Raw genomic sequence first — 24,076 nt, forward strand, 5'->3', positions numbered from 1 at the left:
TCTCTCGCAAAGCATGTTAAAAACATAAAAGCCTTATTAAACGCAGGGTAGTTTGGGCCCGGAAGCAAGATTTGTCATGTCATCACTTAAAGACTGGATCCCTTTTCTGTGTGTGGACCAGAGAAATATCGATACTGGCAGCAGTTTTCTAAGCCTGTTTGTCTCGTTTCCTACTCACCGTCATCAGTAAGCGTGCGAGGTGACACGGTCTGGTACTACAAACATCGCCATGTACTTTCAGCCTACACAAGAAGGGCAACAGACAGCGAAAGAGGCTTTAAGTGGACTTTCTCTACTTTTTTTCCCCACGTCAAACGGCCGCCCGCTGTGGGCGTCAACACTCCCGGCTGTATTTATGGGCCATAATGTGAGGTGTGGAACTGCATTTCCTTCATAGGACCTTGCCGCTGGCAGACTGTATTCAAGCGAGCGCTATGCACCGTGAAAGCCTGTCATCAAGAAGCACTGCTCTGTGTGATTTATCAGAAGGGGATGTGGTTGGAAGGTCACAATGAGTCAACCCTTTCCAGCCATATAATTTCATCAGATTTGCCATTTTCTTCTGGTGAAGAGAACTTTGTAAACTAAGCACTAGTTTCATTTCTCTTCCCCCCACTTTTTTGGAACCATGAATTGCCAAGTCCTCTAAGTATAGTGTCATTTTAGACTTTTTAAGTCTTCCACCTATTTAGACTCTAAACAGCCAGTGGGGTGGGTGATGAATAATAATTTTCTCTTGACCGATGTCTGCTTTGAATAAGTCACAGGTTTGTTTTTTCCCATTGGCTGTGTCAGTAGCACTAGTCTCAAATAAAACACGTCCTCTCCTCTGGTAATTACAAGGTGCACAAACAGCTCTCCCAGAGTTCTGATAGAAAGGGGCTAATTGGCAGTGCAGTGACCTTGTCCACATATGTGTGTGTCCAGGTGTTGTCTCACTATTATGGTTTTTTCTCTCCTTTCTGCAGAGTGAAGACTCTGTTGTTTCCTCTGTGCTAAAAATCAGTTGTGGGTTTTCTGTAACAGATGGACTGTGACAGGTGTGCTTGTGTCTGTGTGTGTGTTTTGTGTGTGAGAGACTTCCGCTCCCCTGCACCTCTTAGCCATTATTAGGTGTAGCTGCTTCTTCGAAGCAAGATTAATGAGTTTCTGAGCATGCCTTTGCAAAAATAGACATTTTTGCTCAAGTGATGTAATCAGCGCTGTAGTTGAAGGAGGATAGAAGGGGACAGGACAGACCTAATCTCCCTCAGTGGGATCGGTCTTTAATGGAGTTGGTGCTTTTTGCTCTGACCTTGCTGGACCTGATATTACAGCAGCATGAAGCCATCTCTCATGAGTCTGATCCTGTTACCACCAAGTGGGAATCCAGATGAACGACGTCTCTTTCTCGGTATTTCCTATAATTGATGAGCCTGTCTGTAACTTCTTTGTTCTGTGGGTTGTGTCATTGTATCAACACAAAAACGGACGCGTTTTTACACGTAACTCATGATTACGTTTTCTTTTTACAGGAAAGTGGTGGTGCCAGGCATCACAGGAAAACAAAACGAGACACACTGTTGTTCTGGTTAAACCAATAAGTCTATTAACTAGTCACATGGTGCTAACATTCACCCATAATTTAGATCTTGTCAGTGTTGTTTAGTAGGTGTGTGTTGCATCGTTCACTTTGCTGTTTTGTTTTTATGGAAATTAATTGTAGTGTTTTGGTTCATCCCTAAGCCACAGTTTGGTTTGAAGGCCTAGATGTTACAGACAGATATTTGTTTGCGTTGAGACAGATGTGTACTTCAGGAGGTGAATGGAAATGTTGAACAGTCTGTGAACTAATGATACAAAAGTCTGGTGGGACATTATCGTGAGAGGCCCTTTTATGATCCAGTAGTTTTTGGAACTTGCCTCAACTGACCAATTATTTGAAGATTTGCATGTTTTTAGGAAATTAAGTCTAAAAGTATTTAGAAACTGTCTTTTTTTTTTTTTTTTTTTTTAACATGTGTTGACCAGTTTTGGGTCATAGTTTTTGAAAAGTTATTTGAGTTTTTTAAAATTAATTGTGTGCATTTAAAAAATAAAGACTACTAGGCGGGGGGCTGTCTGTGCTGTTTCACTATCGTTGTTCTTGCATAAACTAGCCCTCTGTATACATAAAGGGCTGAGCAATGCAATTCAAGTAGTGCACCATAACTAATAAGTAAGGATTAATGACTCTGGTGTTTACTTTCTTAATGAATGGCTGACATTAAAGCAGTGATTCTCAATTGGGGTCTCTTGATTTTTGTCAGTCCAAAATCCAAAGCTGTTCACTTTTTAATTACTAGGAAGAAAAAGAAGACCAAAAACCAATCAGCATTTGAGAATCTGAATTTCATTTGCTGTTTTATTATCGGTTATTGTGCTGACTAAAAAATACCAAGAAGAAATGGACACAACTCGGAGTGAAAACAAAGAGGACTTGGACTCTAGTGTCAAAACAATACTCTTGCTGATACTCTTGCAGTTACTCTTGTAGTTACTCTTGTAGTTAGCCTTCTGTGTATCTGTTTACATATTTTTTCCACCCTTTTTGTTGTAGAGTCCTTATTTAGCTTCTGAGATTTAAATAATTTCATTGTTTGTGTAGCTGTTGGAAATGTTTTTTTAAAACCGTGCTTAGCTGCAGTCATGTGATTATTAGCGTATGTGACTGGCAGGCAGTTGATTGGCTGGAACTAGCTGTATTGTGCATGTGAAAGGTGTCATTTGTGCGGAGCCGGTTTCTCTAATGCCAGTACAAATTCACATTTCCACAAAAAGACTGACAGTCAAAACAAGATTACAATAACTACAAGCAAGCAACGAGGAATATTCAGTCAGTTCTCTGTATGTGTACAGTACAATATTAAAATGACCGACGTCAGAGCAAAGCCACGCAGATGTGATCACAGCCAGCCAAGCGGTGTCTGCGCTTACATCTGCATGCACAGCACCACAACTGAATGTAGGTCACAGATGAAGGCAGTGGTAGTGGTGGTGGGGGTGGGCATTGGAAGTGGAAGTGAAGGGAAGAGGAAGCCCTTCATTATGTCATTGTGTTGGAGTTTCAGTGACAGGACTAGAATAGGATGTACAGGGAGGTTTTAAGAATTAAAGTAATAATTCTTCTACATGTCCGCAAAAACAAAGATGCAATATGTCAGCAGGCCCGTCTTGTTCCTCTCTGACAGGGTCAGAAAACAACTACCTGCATTAGATAAATGACTTCTGCTCACTTGTTTTGCTCTTTTTTTGGAGGTTTTTTTCCCAGCACAAGAAAACATTTCAGCTTTGACATTATCCTGTCTCCACTTTCTCATTTATGTGGGCTTCAGTCTATTTGCTATTCTTATCAGCTGCTCTTTGAAGTTGGAAGATGTGATGAACTGTAGCAGGCCCTTTGGAGAGCTCAGATACTGCCAGTGTAATTACACAGGATGAAGTGTTCTGTACCACATGGTAATAACTCCATCGCCTCCTGAGGCTAAAAGTACGCTGGACTTTGCAGCAGGGCACTTATGAAGCGAGGAAGGAGAGACTCTCCTCATTTAATCTTTGCATGCGCTTCATCTTTATGTTCAATTTCTCACTTCAGCTCACGTATTCAAGTGACCTCTGATGTCTTGCTTCTCATTTTCGGTGTCTCATTTGTTCCTTGTCAGATCCAGAACCACCCAAGTTTCCCCAGATTAGATGAGAACGTGCAGCATGTACAGTACAGTGAAATGTTATGCACTGGACGGGCTAAGTTTGAATGATATCCATTAACTTTGGACGATTGGACAAATGCACCGCCCAACCCTGTTATTTAAAAAAAAGAAAAAGAAAAAAGAAGCCGTTCCAGTGATGGCCCCGGCTCTGGAAGTGTGTCTGTCTCAATGACACTTACAGCTTGAATCATGTCTGCAGAGCAAAAACGTTGGACGCATTGATTCTGATTTCCAGAGTCTGTATTTGGTATGTTGCTAACATGGGTAATTTCCATCTCTGTCTCATATAGAGCAGTTTAATTGGTGAGATCAAAGGCTGTGTAGCTGTTTCATCACTTTTACACTTTATTCTTTTGCCTTTTGGAGTAATTTATTTAATCTCTTCTTCTGGAAAAGTTCTGCTCATGTGAAGGGGAGTGAAGCGTGAAATCTGAAATGCAGATTAGTTGGTGGAATTGCACCAAAACAACATTCTCCTTGACTTTGAACTAGGTGATGTGAATAAGCAATGAATAGGAAAGGGCTCTGTTCCAACAAGCTCTGACTTTAGCCATAAACATATCAGAGCAGATTAACTCAGAGATGTTCAACTCGTAGCTTTTAGTTCCGTGAAGGCTGATCAGAATAAGTTCAGTCTGCTCTGAGTGCGTTCACCCCGAGTTAAGTGTGTGCATGAGTAGAGGGGGAAAAAGCGATCATCAGCAGAGCTTCGGGATGCACCATGGCAACCGGTAAATAAAGAGCAAAGTTTCCATTTGAGTCCAGTTGACCGAGGAATATGAATGTGTGTCACCGTGGACCATGAGGTTGATCTCAAAGAACAGAACAGAGTCAGTTTAGTTAGCTTGAACCACGCTATCGGCATAATAAACACTGTTACATTTTTAAAAAGAGGATATCATTTTTTTGTAGTGTCTTTTTTATCTTTTGCTATGTGCTAACATGGCTAATTTCTTTTACCTAGTTTGAATTTTCAACAGGTAGAATCCACATCCTCTGTCATGTGACTGATTCAGGTGGTTTACATACATACATACATATTGCTGTCAAGCTTAAAGGTTAATATTTATTCCAAAGTGAAGAGATAAGTTGGGTTGAAATATTTCTTTTCTGTCAGAAGCTTATAAAAATGTGTTTTAAATAAATAACAAAGGTGTAGAAAATCCTAAATCTAATCAGTCAAAAGCTACTAGTCCTACAGAATAACACAAACAAAATGGAAAAGTTAATTCATTAGTCAGTTCCAAATAAATAATGTCCACAATAATACAAAATATAATCTCAAATTATATCAGTTCTTCTGTATAGACTTAAAGTGTTAAACAACAAAAACATGTACAGTGGTGCAAAAAAGTATTTAGTCAGCCACCGATTGTGCAAGTTCCCCCACCGAAAATGACGACAGAGGTCAGTAATTTGCACCAGAGGTACACTTCAACTGTGAGAGACAGAATGTGAAAAAAAAAATCCATGAATCCACATGGTAGGATTTGTAAAGATCCTTTGTTGGCAATAACAGAGGTCAAACGTTTACTATAGGTCTTTACCAGGTTTGCACACACAGTAGCTGGTATTTTGGCCCATTCCTCCATGCAGATCTTCTCGAGAGCAGTGATGTTTTGGGGCTGTCGCCGAGCAACACGGACTTTCAACTCCCGCCACAGATTTTCTATGGGGTTGAGGTCTGGAGACTGGCTAGGCCACTCCAGGACCTTCAAATGCTTCTTACGGAGCCACTCCTTTGTTGCCCGGGCGGTGTGTTTTGGATGATTGTCATGTTGGAAGACCCAGCCTCGTTTCATCTTCAAAGTTCTCACTGATGGAAGGAGGTTTTGGCTCAAAATCTCACGATACATGGCCCCATTCATTCTGTCCTTAACACGGATCAGTCGTCCTGTCCCCTTGGCACAAAAACAGCCCCATAGCATGATGTTTCCACCCCCATGCTTCACAGTAGGTATGGTGTTCTTGGGATGCAACTCAGTATTCTTCTTCCTCCAAACACGACGAGTTGAGTTTATACCAAAAAGTTCTACTTTGGTTTCATCTGACCACATGACATTCTCCCAATCCTCTGCTGTATCATCCATGTGCTCTCTGGCAAACTTCAGACGGGCCTGGACATGCACTGGCTTCAGCAGCGGAACACGTCTGGCACTGCGGGATTTGATTCCCTGCCGTTGTAGTGTGTTACTGATGGTGACCTTTGTTACTTTGGTCCCAGCTCTCTGCAGGTCATTCACCAGGTCCCCCCGTGTGGTTCTGGGATCTTTGCTCACCGTTCTCATGATCATTTTGACCCCACGGGATGAGATCTTGCGTGGAGCCCCAGATCGAGGGAGATTATCAGTGGTCTTGTATGTCTTCCATTTTCTGATGATTGCTCCCACAGTTGATTTTTTCACACCAAGCTGCTTGCCTATTGTAGATTCACTCTTCCCAGTCTGGTGCAGGTCTACAATACTTTTCCCGGTGTCCTTCGAAAGCTCTTTGGTCTTGGCCATGGCGGAGTTTGGAGTCTGACTGTTTGAGGCTGTGGACAGGTGTCTTTTATACAGATGATGAGTTCAAACAGGTGCCATTCATACAGGTAACGAGTGGGGGACAGAAAAGCTTCTTACAGAAGACGTTACAGGTCTGTGAGAGCCAGAGATTTTCCTTGTTTGAGGTGACCAAATACTTATTTTCCACCCTGATTTACGAAAAAATTCTTTACAAATCCTACCATGTGGATTCATGGATTTTTTTTTCACATTCTGTCTCTCACAGTTGAAGTGTACCTCTGGTGCAAATTACTGACCTCTGTCATCATTTTAAGTGGGGGAACTTGCACAATCGGTGGCTGACTAAATACTTTTTTGCCCCACTGTATATGGAATTCAAGAAAAGAGGAAGATGAACAAAAAAGGAGAACATAAACAAAACCACTCAGTTCTTATTGTCTGCTTAAAAAAAAAAAAACAAGAATCAGCCACTTAAAATCTGACATTTTGATGCAAAGTTCATTCAGTTTTTGTAAAATCCCTTGAATGAAAGCGGAAAGTCTGCACTTCAATCAAACTTAGATTGCTTGATTTGCGATCCACTATGGTGGTGTGCAAAAGGCAAAACTACAAGAATTGTGTCTTCGCCCCAAACATCGCAGCATCACCTGTATATAACAAACCCTTCTTTTCATCAGTGTTCATTGGGAGGTCTTGTTCTGAAGGCTTGTTAACATTTTCCATTGTCTTTTTGTCTCACTCACACTCCTAATAAACTTGTGTGTATAGGTACATTAGCACTAGAGGTGGGCAGATATGGGCAAATATTGATAGTATAATTACCAATGCTGGTATTTGCATTAGGTTGATACCAGCACATTAGCAATGCTTTGTTTCTGTCCGCTTCTGTGTGTAACCCACTGAATTGTGTTAAATAAATTTTATTTTCAATTTTATTAATTTTTTTCCTGTAACATGCACCGTGACAAATGTCTGAACCTTTTTGTGTTTGACTGTCACGATGTTTTATTTATAGCCTATTGCACATTTAAACAACAGAAGTTGACCCAAAGAGCTTTAGAGACGGGCACGTTTACACTCCAGGTCTCCAAAAACCCCAGTTTCAAAATGGAAAAGCCAAAAGGCGTGTTTGATCATATTAAATCACTACTGTGAAAAGTAAAAGTGATTTATTGGTCATTAAAATGTATTCAGAATTTGCATATTGATGATGATTTACCTCATAAATCATGACACGCTGCTCTGCCCTATATAAGCTTTATGTGTATCTGTATATACAGAACAGACCCTGTATTTATTTCGTATCGACTCTATACCAAAATCTGCAGTATTGCACGTTCTAATTCAGCACGTGTTGCTGCTGCCAGCCGCTGCTTCTATGCTGTGTGCATTTACCTAATCTGACATGACTCTAACTCACCATGATATTTGGTTCGACGCTGTGCTTTTGTGTCGTCTCCCTTTTAGTTTTATTGACTTTATGTGACCATGTCTTTGTCTTTTTATTGCCAAGCCCCAACTGTAAATATAGTTAGGCATGTCAACATATTTGAAAATGTCCCACTGTCTCCAACTAGCTTTTAAAAACGTAGTTTAAACATTTAGTCATCTCAGGCTAATCTTTATTGGTATTACTCGCTTCATCTTCAGCTTCTCAAATGTCACAGCCAGCTTTTTCTTCAGTGTGACTGACTGCAACGTGACAAATGATTGATTGTTGATGTGTTGTGTGTCTAAAGCTTTATGCAGATCAATTATATTTAAACAGCAATTGCAATCATGTCAAAGCAGTCATGTTACTAAAAAAATGAACTAATGTCTAACTGTAATTTCAGTGTTTGTAGAAACATAAACTCCTGGAACCTAATTCGCTCCACTTTGTATGATTGAAGAAGTTAAATTGAGTGAAAGAAGAACTGATTCAGATGCTGTCAGAAGAAACGAGTTGGAGAGAAACTCAGAGTTTGCAGCATGAATTAAAACCTGGCTTCTGAAACGGGGTCTGGGGCACCGGCAGGGTCTTCACCAGTCTCTGTTTCGCCTCACGCTGCTGCACATTACGCAGCTATTAAGGCTTTATTGTGGTTGAGCGTCGTAGTAGCTGGATGTGTCTAAAGATGTTTGTACCCGTTAGAATAGTCTAAGCTGAAGGCAGATTAAAACACCCTCCGTTCTTGCACGCCACTTCATGCAGCTCTCATCTGCCTCCAGAAAGACATTCGGTCACATCCCAATAGACACAAATTCCTGGGATAAGACAAGCTGCCATTTATTATGAATAAACTCTATTTATTTATAATAAATGGCAGTTCCAAATGCACAGTTTTTGAACTCTGGAAAATGAGTATATGGGGCAGACTTTGGAAGCTCCCATGCACGCTGACAGGCACTTCAGTGTTAGGGGCCAGTGCGTAGTTTCTCTGAACTAGCTCTTCAGATATGCTGTCCAACCAAGTCAGACTTCAAATGCGTTCATAGCCATCCCCATCGGCCACACTCGGATTGGAATGCATCCCATCATCTTACACAAGCTTGTGAATGTGAAAAGGTCCACAGGAGAGGAGTACAATACCTCTCTGCTCGCTCACCTGCGGAGGGCCGGCCATTCACATGGTCAAGTGGGTGTGAATGTCAGATCTATTTTAAAAGATTATGGTTGGTGTTGGCATCAGATGTGGGGTGAGCAGCCTTGGGGCCAGCTAAAATAAATTTTGGATGGAGCATAAATCCAAAGCATGCTTGAGATCAAAATACAATTTGGGTGTGAAAACTTCTCCAAAAAACCCAAAATACACTCTTTAAGTTCAAGTTCATAAATAACTCTGGGTCCCAGCAGTGAGGGTGCATTCACCCATCCAGCAGCCCCTCCTGCTTCAGCCTATTTCTAACAGTCTCCCTCATGTAATACATCACTGGAAAATCTATTTCCCACACTATGTGGAGCACATACTGCATTTGCATTTATACTACACTATGCTCTCTTCCCATAATCCTGGGAGACTTGGCTTGGAAAATTCTAACCTGTTCATAAATGAATTCGAGTATCTACAATAGCTGACCACACGGTTCACTCTTCGATTTGTTGGTCCACAAATTCTTAGTGAACCTCATCTTGTTGCCTTTTCCTTTTTGTTTTTTTCTTTTTACCTCGCGGTGATGTATTAGTTTACAGCTACTAGAGGCAGTTCGAACCATTGCGAGGCAAATATTAAAGAAATTCAGCGTTATGTATTTTTTAAAAACTCTTTCACATGGAAAAGAACTCCGCTCTTGAGTGCTCAATATTTTATTAGGAACAAGTCCTTTGGTTCGTGTAGTAGTTCAGAAAATGTGCAGCCGTCTATTGTAATGCCGTGCGGAAAAATTGGGACCGAAAGAAAGCACTGCTTCAGAGCAAGCCTGCGATAATTACTCTGTGTGCTTTCGGTTCAACCGTATCTTTTATAGGACTCTTTTATTGCTTGTCTTTTGTTTTCTGATGATGTGTTAAACATCGAATATTAATCTTTGTCGGCCCACTCACTGAATAACTCTTAAATTCAGCGAGCCTCACAAACATGTTCCTATGATCCATCTTCAGAATTTCCATTTTTATTTTCTGTAAATGTTATGTGGCTCTTGCTTCATAAGCCAAAGCCAGAACCTCTTCAGAGACTTATGTTAACTTGCAGGAGAAATTTTTCAAGGCGTCCATGATAAAAGTATTCGTATCGTGGCTGCCCCTCACCAGTTCCTCAGCAGGGTGCTGTAAAGTGGATTCTCTGAGATGGTGTGCAGCTGGATCCCCCGAGGGCTCTTCTTACCTGGCAGCCAGATACTGGCTGGAGTTCAGCGTGCTGAAAATATTACAGCAGGGAGCTGCAAGGCATGCTCAAGGAATGTGGTTATGTAAAAGAAATGGAAAAGAAATGTAACTATAAATATATTCTCTATATTGTACTCTTTCTTGCCTCTCTTGTGGAGTCACATTGCAGTTTTATGGCTCGACTGTGGTTCAGTGTTGGTGCTATGCAGAGCTTTGCAGAGCTGTCTTTAACTACCCAGGTGACAGTTTTAATAATATGTATAACAACTGGACATGTCTGCTACTGTTGTTCATGCTTTGCCCCTGCCTTGGAAAAAATATGGTGCATGTGTAAGCAATGTGCTCCTGGCTTGCTGGAGGTATACATGCTACTATAGTCTCCCTGTAGGCAGAATTTCCATAATCATATCTAATTTGGCGAAGAGCTACACAAATCGACACCATCATCGGACCATATACAGACATTTAAACTGCTGTAGAGTCCCAGAGCAACTACATCATATTGATCTCAGCAGGTTTAAATGCAATTCATGCAGGAGGAAATGACGTCGGCCCCGCTGTTTGAAAAGTCATCCTGATTTTGTTTTTTTTAACTAAGTGAAGATAAAAGATTGGTGTATGAAAAGCAGCCCAGTGATTCTTATCAGAGTTTCCACCTACGTGCACGAGACCACAAACCAGGAACTCTTTGTCAAGGGAGACGTTAGGGGGCCTAACAGTGCTGCATTATGCTAATCACACAGTTGTAGCATAGTCGTTTTTTTTAAGGCAATCAGTGTGAATTAAAAAAAAATAATTGTAAAACATAACCATGGGTGTGCGCAGCTTTTATAACACTATCAGCAAATTTCTGTCTCTTCAGGAACAATTACACCTATAACGCTTTGTCTGAACCACAACGTTAGTCATACAAGTGCCTTCTTGAACACTAATTTTCTCACAGTTCAGCTAATTTTAGGAGGGACTTCTTAAAAGTCTGTTAGTTTATGCAGGATTTGTGCACTTTGTTGCTTTTCAGTGTCATAGAGCATGTCATAAACTTTATAAACGTTATATAATAACGTGTAGTACAAATGAAACGTTAACCTTTTACATAATATCTTGAAGACAGCTGATATTAATGTTAAATGCCCAACTAAACACTATCACAACATAAGTGAATACTAAAAAAAATAACCTTCTTATCCTGATGTTATTATTTTATGGTATTTTGCCTCAAAAAACAAAACAAGGAAAGATGGCCCAAAGGTAACTATCTGGACACCCTGCTAAACGTCAGTTGCCATCTTCTTTTCCTTATCATAGATGATATACAGTTTATTTTGGTTTTGCAGTTTTTATATTGGTTGTTGAACCACTGTGTGCAGAGTAGTAGTTTTAATAAAAATGCTATATATATTTTTGTGATATTCTCTGTCAAGAAGACTAGAATGATAGACGTGGATGCTGGGCGTCTGAACGTGTACGGCATTCAGGAAAGCAGGTTCAGAATAAGTGACCTTTTGGAAAATAAAGCCTCACCTGGCATGCAAAGTAAAGAAGACTCTAGTGGAATACAGAATATTTAGAAAACGCCACATAAAATTTCAGAATAAGATCCAGGTCCTGGTCCTCATGTGTCCCCTATACCAGGATGCTCAGATGTACAAAAATGTGAGTTTGGATGGCAACGAAAAAGGCATTAAAAAAAAATCTATAACTAAGATTATAGAGCCAAGGTAGGTACAGCGACTTACTTCCATCATATTATTTTGATTTTAAAATGTTAAACAAAACATTGAAAAGATAAGAGAAGAAGATCGCACTGGTAATAAAGTGAAATATTCAGTTGTGATTTTTGTGAATAGTTGTCCATAGTTAGGTTATGAGTAAGAGAAGATGGAGTGTTTACTCTTGGTTGTTGTGGAAGTGTTGGGACTTGATACCAAAGTGTTGACATATGCATGTAATATCCTGTTGTTAGATGTCACAAATGTGAATGTTTCACGTGAATATGGCACTTACTTGTTCTTGTTCGGTCATTGTTTTTCACTCAAACTCTCTAACACAGGTAAATAATATTTTACTATAGCTATCAAGTCAACAGGCCAGTTTGACTGCAGTTATGTGATGGTGGTTACCTGCATTTACACTCACTGTTGCACATCTTAATCTGATAAGTAACTGAAGTTCAAGCTAATGGAAGATAAAGAGAGAAAGGATAAATGATTTTGTGAACTAAGGAGGAAGCAACACAAGGGCGTTCTCTGACTGCTTTAGGACAATCAATCACTCCTCCCAGAAAATTTAAACACGAACGCCTGGCAGAGGACCGGCAGACAAGCTACAAAAATACTTTTTTACTCCCTTATGAGGTACCTGCAAAAGCTGAGCACATCAGCTTTTGAGCTCATCTTTCATCCAGCCGTGCTTCAGAAAATCTCGGGGGGTACATGGGTAGAACAAAATAAAGTAAAAAAAATAAGAAATGTTTGATTCGTTTTTGCGTTATTGCATTTAGAACTGTTTATAACTACAGGCGATATCGCTAACTGGGAAGCTGTGTATAACACTGAAACTGAAAATAGGATGTGATGATTTGCAAATGTCATAAACTCATTTTGTATTCGCAGTAGAGCAAAGCACACAAATCAAATATTTAAATCAAGAAAACGTAACATTTTAAGAAGGGCAAAAATGTCATTCTGAGAGTGATGGCAGCAACACATTTTTAAAAAGTCAGGACAGGGTCATGCTTACCTCTGTGTGTCATCCCCTCTTCTTTAAATAAGAGTCTGTAAATATCTGGGAAATAAGGAGACCAGCTTTTGACAGCTACCTATAGGGTGGTGTGGACACGCAAGTTTTAAGAATGAGACAAAGTGGGATTTTAAAATTGGTACAACAGGTTGTCCACTAAATATCTTGGCACACGTTCAAATCTCAGTGACCTTGACTTCGAGCTTAAGGTCAGAATAAGTTAGAACAAAGCATTGTAAGACTTTTAGACTGATGCTATGTGGTTCTCAGGCCAAATGTCCAGTAATTCTGAAGGTTCAGTGGACTTTCAGAGGAAATTAAAAACACATTGAGGAAAAGGCCATGGCTAAACAGAAACATCGCACATATCTGCAATAATATATAAACCACAGAATGCTAAATAACTAAAAACATATTTTAGCTCATTCAATGGCTGTTTGACAGCAACGTGACTCGGTTAACTTAAGTCAAACTGTAGCAACAGTGACAAGCCCTTTTCAGCATCCCTTGGGAGAACTCTTTCCTGCTGTTGTCTGTGTTGCTTGTTTGTTTGTTATTTTCATATTTGACTGTGTTAGATCTCTTAGAGACGTGCAGGTGTTTTCCCGTTTCTGAACATGTTTGCTTTGTTATTTGCATTCCATAACATTCAAGCAGCTAACCACTCTCCTCTTTCCTGCTGCACAAGCTTCAGCTGCTTCACTTTCATACACCCACTTTCGATTTCGGTCTTATTCTTTACAAGATCCGCGCTTTATATTCTGTTTGCCTCCTTTGTCCATCACAGCCTCCTGCCAAGTCATTTTGTCTTCTTTTGCTGTCTGGCAACGTCTCTCTTACATGTTTCCCGTTTTGTTGTTTCTTTGTGTATCCCTCAGAAGATAGCTCTCTACTCCGCCCCCGCCTCTCCATCTGTGCCACACACTTGTGTTGTTTCACAGTTACTGAAGCACACATCCTGATTGCTACCAGGTGAGGCAAACTACAAATGCACACACATGCTTGCATGACATGCGTTGGAGCACACACATACAGTCTGCAGTGGTTCAGTGGTGCATTTAGATGACATTTGCTTGGTGATAACATTGCCACTGGCTAGGTTTGTGTTTTGCACTTTGTCTTTGCTTTTTGTGTGTCGGGCATACTGCAGCTGTTGTTTTCAGGTGTTAAATGGCGCATTTTCCATTTAGGAACATTTGACCTCCAGTGTGGTAGACATGTCAAAACTCCTAGAAGGAAAATCCCACCTGACTGTGGTTTTAAATGTTCTCAGAGGAATCAGATGTGTGTTTCCACAGTGTATTTTCTTTCTCTCATGCCGTTTCTGCTCCCTCTAGCCTAGTTTCTCCCTGCTGCTTTCCTCCTGCTTGACTGGGGTCAGCAGATGAGCTTTGACCTCCTGTGTGGCCCCTGAGCGAACAGCTTGGAAGCTGCGTGAACGCATAGGGGCGGAAGGCCACAGGGGCACCCGAGATCAGTTGTGCTGTACTCTGCAGGACCCAGCAGCTGCAGAGACAGGAAGCTGTAATTAGGACTAGAAGAGGCTTAATACTCAGAGCCATTTTTTTCCCTTCCTGCCAGTCTTCCATTCTTGCTCTCTTTCTCTCTCTAGAGAGAGAAATGCTTCCACATTAGGAGACCAAAACTCGCAATTACATGTGATTGTAATCCTCTGATGTGAGGCAATTTAATGCTTCATTTATTCACCTTCATTGCTGTATATTTCATGCCTTAATCCATCAGTGAGCCCAACGTTTTGTACACCAGAGTATTATCAAAGCTGTAGGGGGGGGCGTGCAAAAAAGTGAAGTAAACAAAGGTGTTATGTTGTCAGATTTGCAAAGTAATGTAACAACGAATGCTTTTGAATATTATTGTTGAATATTATCACACAGGAAAAACCCCCCAAAAAAACCAACTACAAGTAAAAGAATTACACCGTGATGCCTTTGCCTTTGTAAATGGAGGAACAGTAACTGCGTGTAATACCTGCCAGTCAGATTAACAGTATTTCGTCTCTATCTGCCATTCTGCAATTCATCTCATGTAAACAACGTGGCGCACAGCGTGACGTGAAAAAGGCACATCCCTTTGACATTGCGTGAGGAACTCTGTATTCCTCGTCCACAGGAAAATCCAAAAAAGGAGGTTTAAAAAAATCACAGTTTTCGGTGATTCGAAACGCCGTTTACGTGTAGAGGAAACAGCTGCGTTTTCAAAAATACCCGTGTAGGTGCAGACATAGCGTAAAAGAGTTGGTAGTTTATTTTCTTACTATCTGTAATTTATTGCAGATTACTTGTATTTGCTTAATTGTTTACTAAATGTTTGAGGTGTGAAATAAACCACAACAGAGCAAAGTATGGGTGTGTGTGGTTGGAGGATGTGTTTGTGCGTGTGCCTGTGCGCGTGCACGCACGGGGGGCGAACATTTTTCTTGTAAAACAAAGGGGGCCCAGCAAAAAAGTTTTGAACCACTGACTTAAGGTGTGTGTGTGTGTGTGTGTGTGGACAGACAATTTGCACGCCACTATAGTTGTGAGGACCAACAGTCACTTATAGGGGCAAATTGCCCGACCCCACGAGTTTGAAGGCATTTTTGCGGCTCAAAATGTGATTGTAGTATCAGGGTTAGGATGAGGTTATGGTTACGTTTTAGGCTGAGAGTTAGATATTCATTTGTGATTGTTGGGGTAAGTGGCTAGGGAAAGCATTATATCAATTAGATGTCCTCACTAAGAAAAAAAAAGTGTGTGGGTGTGTCATAAAAAAACAAGACTATACCGCAATTTTTCTTTTTTTGAAAAGTAAAAAAGAAGGAAATTAATCAAAATTTAACTATCATTTTGAGTAAATAGTAGGATAATGGCAGATTCTTGATTATAGGAACCATTGTTTCATCAATGTTCAGGTACAAGAACTGGACTTAATAAGGAATGAAAAAATAGCCAATGCACAAAGACAAATTTCAAAGAAATTCAAAAACCCTGCTCAAGACCACTTTAGAAAAAATGCAAAAGTCACTCAGGACTTGTGCACAATAAGGTATTAATCTATTCCACTTCTAAAAATGTGTCAGTAAGTTGCTACATGTTTCTTTATGAATACACATAAAGAGTAAAAGCCATCATAATATGAAACAGATGCAAACTTCTTTAGAGGCAGAGTCATAAACTTTTAATGTCCTCATGCCTCCTTATGGGTTATATCATCTCATGAATCAATTAAATGTTCATTTAGCAGCAGGTAGCAGTGATGTAAAGCATTACTAATTGATCAGCCATTTGGTTCATCACTGTGTACATCTTGGGGAAAGTACTTTAAAGACAAAATCACGATATTCAACTGCCGTTCTGTGACACAGCAACAGAAAACCCCCACAACATTGCGGTTGCCGTTAAAGTCATTTTGAAAGCTACTATTTAAACAAAGCTTCCACGTGAAAGGCTTCCTTTGAAGCTTTTGTGTGGAGGCTTAAAGTTTCCTTCAAAACCTTCAAACCTCACGTTAACAAGCTTCCATGGGAAAACTTGGGTTGTTTTTGTTTATTAAATTGGGGAATTCATCCAATGATCCAAATTGTATTTCATCTTTGTCTGATGTTGCGTTTAAACACAGCCGGAGCAGCTTTAGTTTTAAAGTTGCGTCTGGAGCTTTCAGTCTTACATGAGGGAAGTTTGATTACAACTAATAAATGGGGCCAGTCTTTAAAAATTCTCTTTAGTTGCAAATGGAAAGAGGCCAAGTTCTTGTGCGCAGACAGTGGTTTCCTGTGTGAGCCGTATGGTTTCACGCTCACATCCCCTCATGCATGCATGTGCACGCTGCCTCAACTAATTAGTACCTCTCTTTTTCGCAGGGTCCTGTTATATCCTGGCAAACACATGGACATGGAGAAATAAAACCGTCAGTTCAGGTGAGTATTTCAAACCTCTCGCTGCCTCTTTTGGGCTTCCTATCGGTTTTTAACTGTACTTCCTTTACAGGCCCTCCACCTGACCTCTGGGGTAAGTCCTAGCTGTGGGACTTGATGTTGGTGGGCCCACAGAGCTGGCGTGCATGTGAGAAAGAGGCAATGAAGTCCAGTATGAGGCACTGGCGGAGGCTGATGCTGGTGGGAATACTGGCCTGGGCTCTCTTCTTTCTCGCCCTCCTGTCATATTTCCTGGATGCTCGTGTGGATGAGCCCCTTACTTCTGCTGGTGCTTTACTCTCCCAGCACCCAGACACACGCCGTCTGGCCTCCATACAGGCCTCCCATCAACAGCATGCCGTGGTAAAGCTGACTTTACCATTAACTACAACGTATCCCAGAGATAAACCGGAGCTGGAGCCTCTTGTCAAGTCCGGGACCCCAGAGACCAGCCTGGAGATGAGCCAGAACCCAAACAATCTTCCTTACGCTGTTTATGGCAGCCAGGAAGTAAGTCGCCAGGACTATCTTGACCCACAGAGCCTGGCAGCCTGGTCTTCCTTTGGTACAGAAAATGTGGGTTCTCACTCAGATCCTGTAGTCCAGAGTCGTGAGCGACAGTCACAGACTGCAGACTATCAGAACCACTTCAGCAACACTCAATACCAAGGTGGCAGGGAGGAAGGTGATGAAAAAGAAAATGAAGATCTGGGAAACAGAAGGAAGAACAGAGTACACAGTATGGCCGGCGATGACTTCTCTGATCTGGAGGAATTCTATTTCTCCAAATCCATCTCGCTAATAAAGCGGCTCTGGAAGGGTCGAGTGTCGGCAGGCATGCTGAGTCTTCGACTGCAGCGTGCCATGAAGGAATACGTCAACTCCAACAAACACCATGTTTCCTACAAGGGGAATCGCAAGCCCGCTCAGAGTGCCAAGGAGCTGCTTTGTGAATTGAAGAATCAGGCCCGGCTGAGGACAGTAGACGGGTTGGAGCAACCCTTCTCTTCACTTGGCTGGGCTCGTCTGGTGCCATCCCTTCCCCTGGAGCAGCTGTACAAAAAGGAGAACAGGAGAAGCTTCAAGACCTGTGCTGTGGTCACCTCTGCTGGGGCCATCCTTCGCTCACGATTAGGCAAAGAGATTGGTAAGCACCAAATAAGTCACTTTCTGGCATTTTCCAGAAAAAGTCTACTGCAAACGTGTATTCTGTTGAAACTTGTGCAATTACAGATACTTTTCCCCGAATGTCTTAAATACAGCACTATAATAATTATATAATCTAAATAATTTCCATGAAATTCTTTATAACAAATTATGAGACAAAGTGGGGCCGGTGCTGCAATTAGAAGGCTTTGTGTGTCTCTGACAGTAAAGGCTAAAGTGGAATTCAATCCTATTCAACAGTAGTAAATTTCACAGAAATTAGTCTGTGAAGAAGTCTTAGTCTTAGTCTCAGTCTTGGTCTCAGTTGACTGCAGGTGAGTGCAGCTGACTGAAACTAGCATCAAGTCACAGGATGTAGAATTTCACTGAAGTGTTTTATGGAGAAACAGCAATACTCGGAATTAAGTAGGAACAATAACAGGTTGGACATGTTACTGCTGCCAAATAAAGGTGTCCCCTGTACCTCATAATAAATTACCATTAAATGATTCATTAGATTGTTTGATTGCTGCACAAAAGACTCGCCTGTTCTCTAAGTGTCCCACTCAGGAGTGGTAGTCTGAAGGTCAGCACATTTCCACTTTGTGCCTGCAGAGATTAGCATTTGCTCAGGTTTTTGTGTGGCTTTTGCTGATTAACTTGTCAAGCTGATTGTGCGCAGCGTTGAGTGCGTGCCTAGTAAGCTAGATATCTTTGCATTTGAATGTGTGCGTTCTTGGTTTAGAGACTTTTGGCAGCTCTCCGGTAAGTGGGGAGAGTGTGAATTCAGTGACAGATGGCTCCGCAGAAAAAACAGAACCCCCTCTGGTAACCAATCAGGCCTCTTCACATCACATATACCTTCCTTGCATTTCTCTCTGAATTCAGCTGTTCAGGGCAAGCGCTAGAATTAATAAGAAGGTCTTCAGCTTTGTGGCTTGAATTTTTTTTTTTTACATCTCTATAGACTGATACGGGTATACAGATGTCACTGCCACAGAACACTAGGGCTGAACGATTATGGAAAATAATCTAATTGCGATTTTTTGCCCCAATATTGCGATTGCGATGCGATATGCGATTATTTTTTAAGGTATTTGTCTTCTGTATTATTAAACAAAGACAAGCAATACATCATATAGTATGGCCAATACTATATTACATTAATTTTAAACTGTTCTTTCCTGGAAGACAGACCTCTGTTATGATGACATGAGGTGATGCATGAATTGATGACTGACATTTTTATTTAACTTCTTCAATCACAACAGTATATTTGAACATACACAATAGTTTATTTTTAGCTTACAAACATCTGAGCATAAAGTGCTGGCAAGGAACCCTGGTGTAAACATTAAAATGAAAGTCAGTACAATGTGCAGATTGCAGAAATATACATAAAAAAAATCAGTGGCTTTACCACACTCAGTTTTTCGACATCTGTGAACTACTAGACAGTCATTCAATTAAAAAATAATATTAAATAAATAAAACTAATAAATAAAAAATACACACATCTTACTGATCTCTGCAGTCAGTAACATTACACATAAAGTGCAAACATAATAGCAATTGTATAAACACACACACAAACACGCCTTTAAAATTTAAAGGCGTGAAATTGGACGGTCTAGCCTTCTGATTAGCGTCACCGCTGTCTCGGTGGAGTTTAATAAACTCGGCCGTCTGCTTCTTGCTATCTAAAATATAACCAGACACTGGTGTAAATTCTCGACTGTCTCATACTTCTGTTTAATAAGTTTTCTGTTTGACGTTTAGTCAGCTGTGTGAAAACCAAGGAGGAACCCACCCGGGGGATTAATAAAGTTTTATTTTATCTAATCTAATAACTTTAATCTCAGCCAAACCGATTTACTCACGAACAAACAAAACACTGAAAAAAGCCCAACAATAACATTTTTAGGTTGTCTAAGTGACTTATATATATTACGTTTAACCCGAGCAGCGAAACTCCGCGGTGATCTGAAAATGACGTGCCGGGAGTTGTGCCGTTCTCGGCCGCATCAGTAACCCTCGAGCTCCCGGCTAGCTGTCGAGCTGGTGGGTAGCAGACGCCTCTGAAAACGTCGAAGCACTTTTGCAAATATGGGATATCTTGATAAACCGAGCAGATATTTGATGTTTACACAACTACTTTCTCGCCTGAAAATATGTTAAAAGTTTATTTTGTGACCCTGAAAGATTAGTATGAGTAATTTTAAAACTTAGTAGCGGCCGCCATTGCTGGAAACTGGAGTTTGGCTGGGCCGCGCTATGAATTCTGGGATATGGTAGTAATTTGGACAGCCTTCGGCGCGTCGCTGTGACGTAATCGGTCTACAAATGCGGCCTCAGGAGGATGCAGCCCATGAATTTGGACATGTCCAGAGTATAATCGCAGCCTTTGCGGTTAGAAAATTGCACTTGATCATGTCGCGATATTATCGCAAATGCGATATATCGTTCAGCCCTACAGAACACGTTTTACAAGAAAGACAAGAAAGTACACCACACAGAGAAATGGGTACATGCGGGCAATGGAAACAGACTTCTGCAGGTGACCCTTTGGTTATCAGTGAAAACATCGATGCCACAAGCCTTCAGTCTTTAGCGCGCTACTCTGTTGTGTGCTACTTGGAAATCAGCAGCAACATCATTTCCTACAATTTGAAAAACATACAAGCCACCTCCCATTGTTAGTGCATGAACACGTGACTTGGTATACGAGAAACAGGTGACTGAGATGGGAATGAGTTTTCAGTTTCAGGCACCAAATCGAAATCTTTCTGTATCATCATCTCCCGTGTTTGATTTTGATGCCTGGCCAGTCATGTGTCCCATATGCATGTGCTCGCATACAAAAAATAATAATAATAAATTCTACCAGTGTTATACGGTACTTTAGTCACGAATTAAATAAAGAGCTGTTCTAAACAGTATCCTGAGTTGGTATGATTACACACAAACCTTCTTATAGAAAGCTGCTGTTGATGATTTCTGAGGTCACCCACATCTCAGTGTAAAAACAGCTGCAGGATACCCATTCAGTGTGTAATCATCTACGTATTCAGTTAAGAGATGTTTAACTGATGTGCTGTAGTGTCTTGATAAATGGGACCGTTGTTATGAAGCTGATTATTTATTGAACAGCGTCACAGTGCTTTAAAAGAAACAGCATGTATTTGCTACATTAATTCTCAGGCTTAGCTTCAGCAGGAAATCAGATGGCATTGATCTCACTCTGTCTACTCATTCTCACCCTGTTGTACCCCCTGAAAGGCTTCTCTGTGCCAGAACCTGTATTTTGCAGGTATGAACAGTGAGTCATTCATTCATTCAGTTAACCTGTCCGGACTTGAATATGACGATCGCTCTAAATTTTGAGAATACCAGAGGCAGGTTGACTGACTTTTGGATTGTAATGTTCCTAAGTGTCTATACACCACTGAGGCCATGCTGTGAGAGTTTGTTGGTCAGGACTTGGTTCATAGTAAGTGTGGTGATGTGTGCCTGCCATCATGTGGTGAACACGGCAAACTGCATCCTCATTCCAAACACGGTATGGAGAAGATTCGTCTTTGGCAGGGTTATTCAGTTTGATGCTGCAGTAAAACACTCAATTCAGAGGTTTGTTTTATTTATCAGTGTTTAGACACAACTCTAGTGTTATTTATGTTTCAAATTTATCATGCGAGATAAGTAAATATGCTTGAATATCAGTGCTCTCTAGAAACTGTCTCATTTTCCTTGCAACTCTTAAGTATGGATTGTCTTGATGCATGCTCTATTATCCAGGTGAATTATGAGAGAGAAATAAGAGTTATGAGAATTTGCATATTAAGGATCAAGGAACTGACTCCAGCCCGTTGTTCTTTCAGTGGGGCTGGAGTCAGTCATTATGCAAATGGACTTTTTAAAAGATTGGGGAAACCTGCAGTCAGCTGCAACAGAAGAAGTCACTCCCACTGAAAACGCTACGTCCAGATGAACAGAATCAACTTTTGGGGAAGTCTGGATTGGTACCGTCCAATGGCAGTATTAAATATGTTACTGAAATGCAAGGCGTTTTTCCTGAACTTGTTTTTCCAGAATAATACAGACAGTTTTTTAAACTTGAACCAAGTCATATATACCTGTCCCTGTTTGTGTAAGGGGGATATTGGCCATGATAGTAACAAGAGACAAAATAATAAGCAGTTATTCATGTAACTCCATTTTACTTTAGTGAATAGTTATGGCAAAAAACTTCTTTTTCTTCTACTACTACAGTACTACTAGTACTTTAATCTCAGAATTCTGACTTTTTTCTCAGAAGAAGAAGATTTTTTCTAAGAATTCTGAGTGAGTCAGGAGTGAGCAATGAATTTTTTCCAGGAACCCCATGAGAAACTGGGCCGCACCACTCAGTTAGACTCAGTTCTGCTCTCATTAATTTTATTATTATGTGCTACGCCTTTACTAAGGTGTTAAATAGGCGTTTGGCCTCCATCAAGACAGAGGCTGATCGCTGCTTGAAGGACTCTTCTTTAAAGCCATCCTTCAGCTTGAGCTCTGTAGAGAATGGACATGTTTACTGTGTTTTATTAGAGCCTTGTTTGCTGTTGTGAAGCTGCTCTGAGTTGTAAACCTGCTGGTGGCAGTGATGAAGGGGTATCAGATCACAAGCTGAGGGATCATCCATTTTGGTGTTAGTTCAATGCAGGAGGAGGACGCCTGAAACTGACAGATCGATCAGCAGACAGGCAGGAATTAATTTGTAATTGTTACAGCAGCCATCCATCAAGGTGAGGATTTCAAGTTGTTGAGGACCGTGAAGGACATGTGAACAAAAAAAACCAGTAAACTCCTTATGTGAGCCATGGCTCTTTGTTTACCTGAGCCAACCACCGGTTACATCCCCGAGCCTGTCGGATATTGTTGTCAACAATTAGTGCAAGTGTGATTTTCATCCCTGTAGTCAGTGTGTCGTCACTGACTTTGGTTGAGGTGCTTGGTTATTGAGATGTTTGCCTGTGTTTTCTCCTCTAAATAAATTTGGACTAAGTAGAAATTCTGAAAGATGATGGTAATTGCTTTAAGACCTTGAAAACATGAGCTGGTAATATTTGGAAGAGACATCTGATATTTGTTTGTACATCTTCAAAGCCTGGCTTCACCCTTTAAGTTTTTTTTTATATCGCTATGAAGAAGACTTTTTATGGAGGGAAATTGTCTGTATATTTCCATGATAACAGATGCAACTCAAGGCCAGTTTGTTACCTTGCTTTGAAAGACTCCATGGTTTCCCTTTCAGACGCTCATGATGCAGTTTTACGTTTCAATGCTGCACCTACAGAAGGCTACGAGAGAGACGTGGGAAACAAAACCACTATCCGCATCATCAACTCGCAGGTGAGTTAGGATGAGGCCTTAAATGACAGTGAATCCTTAAAAGAAACAGATTTAAAAAAAATACAGTCATTTATATTTTCAACTCACTATTTATGTAGCAAAGTAATGCCTTTAGAAGTGTATAAATGGTCAAGTGTTTCATCCAAATGACGATGAGTTCATTGTACTTAAATAATCTGAACTCAATGGTATGAACTGTCATTAGCAGATAGATTAGTTCTTTGGAAAAAAAACACCAACAGCTTCTTTAGTCTTTGTTTTGTGTAGTCTGTCTGGAGATGTTTAAACGTTTGCTTTGCCTGGCCAAAAAAACATATTTGTGTAATCATATTTACTGGACAGGCTTTATGTTGGCATCTGCCTCCTAGTCTAATTTATAGTAGGCACATAAAGAGGTTCTCTCTGTGTTTTTATTTGTATTTTGGCAAAATAGTGACCATGCATCTGAATGATTGTGCTTTACATTTGAAAGTAAGACTTACATTTCATGTGCTGTGTTACAGATTTTGGCAAATCCTAGGCATCGGTTCAATACGAGCTCTATCTACAAGAATATAACTCTGGTGGCCTGGGACCCCGCACCTTATGCTGTCAACTTACACAAGGTATATGTGTTTTCACTTTAGCAGTTTCAGCAGATCATTTTCAGGAGTATAGGAATATTAAAGCGGGTCGTCTTAGGAAAGTAAACACAGTTATTGTTGTGTATGTAGCCACAAACACATGTAGGAAAAGAAGCTTGTTGCCATGATGTCATCTCGTCTATCTCTGACTTCCACCTGACCTTTAAAAGGTTTGGTTCATGTTAGCAAATGTGTCCAAAACAAGATTTTATTCCGAGGCTCCTTTC

General features: G+C 40.6%; 1 protein-coding gene across 2 annotated transcripts in view; it reads left to right on the plus strand.

Moving 5' to 3' along the window:
• st6gal2a (ST6 beta-galactosamide alpha-2,6-sialyltranferase 2a) overlaps nt 1-24,076 on the plus strand; it is a 42,525-nt gene that overhangs the window by 9,613 nt on the left and 8,836 nt on the right. Inside the window, exons 2-6 of one of the 2 annotated variants that reach the window (XM_085250591.1) lie at nt 13,655-13,748; nt 16,636-16,692; nt 16,763-17,836; nt 23,129-23,226; nt 23,730-23,831. In XM_085250591.1, coding sequence (XP_085106717.1) covers nt 16,807-17,836; nt 23,129-23,226; nt 23,730-23,831 — 1,230 coding nt within the window. In that variant the 5' untranslated portion in view covers nt 13,655-13,748; nt 16,636-16,692; nt 16,763-16,806. The remainder of the gene's footprint in view (nt 1-13,654; nt 13,749-16,635; nt 16,693-16,762; nt 17,837-23,128; nt 23,227-23,729; nt 23,832-24,076) is intronic. The other variant, XM_085250590.1, reaches the window with a different exon arrangement.

This window comes from Mchenga conophoros, linkage group LG16 (genome assembly GCF_057382185.1).
Source record: "Mchenga conophoros isolate Kocher_MC1m ecotype Shallow Benthic linkage group LG16, M_conophoros_male_GT1.1, whole genome shotgun sequence".
Taxonomy (NCBI): domain Eukaryota; kingdom Metazoa; phylum Chordata; class Actinopteri; order Cichliformes; family Cichlidae; genus Mchenga; species Mchenga conophoros.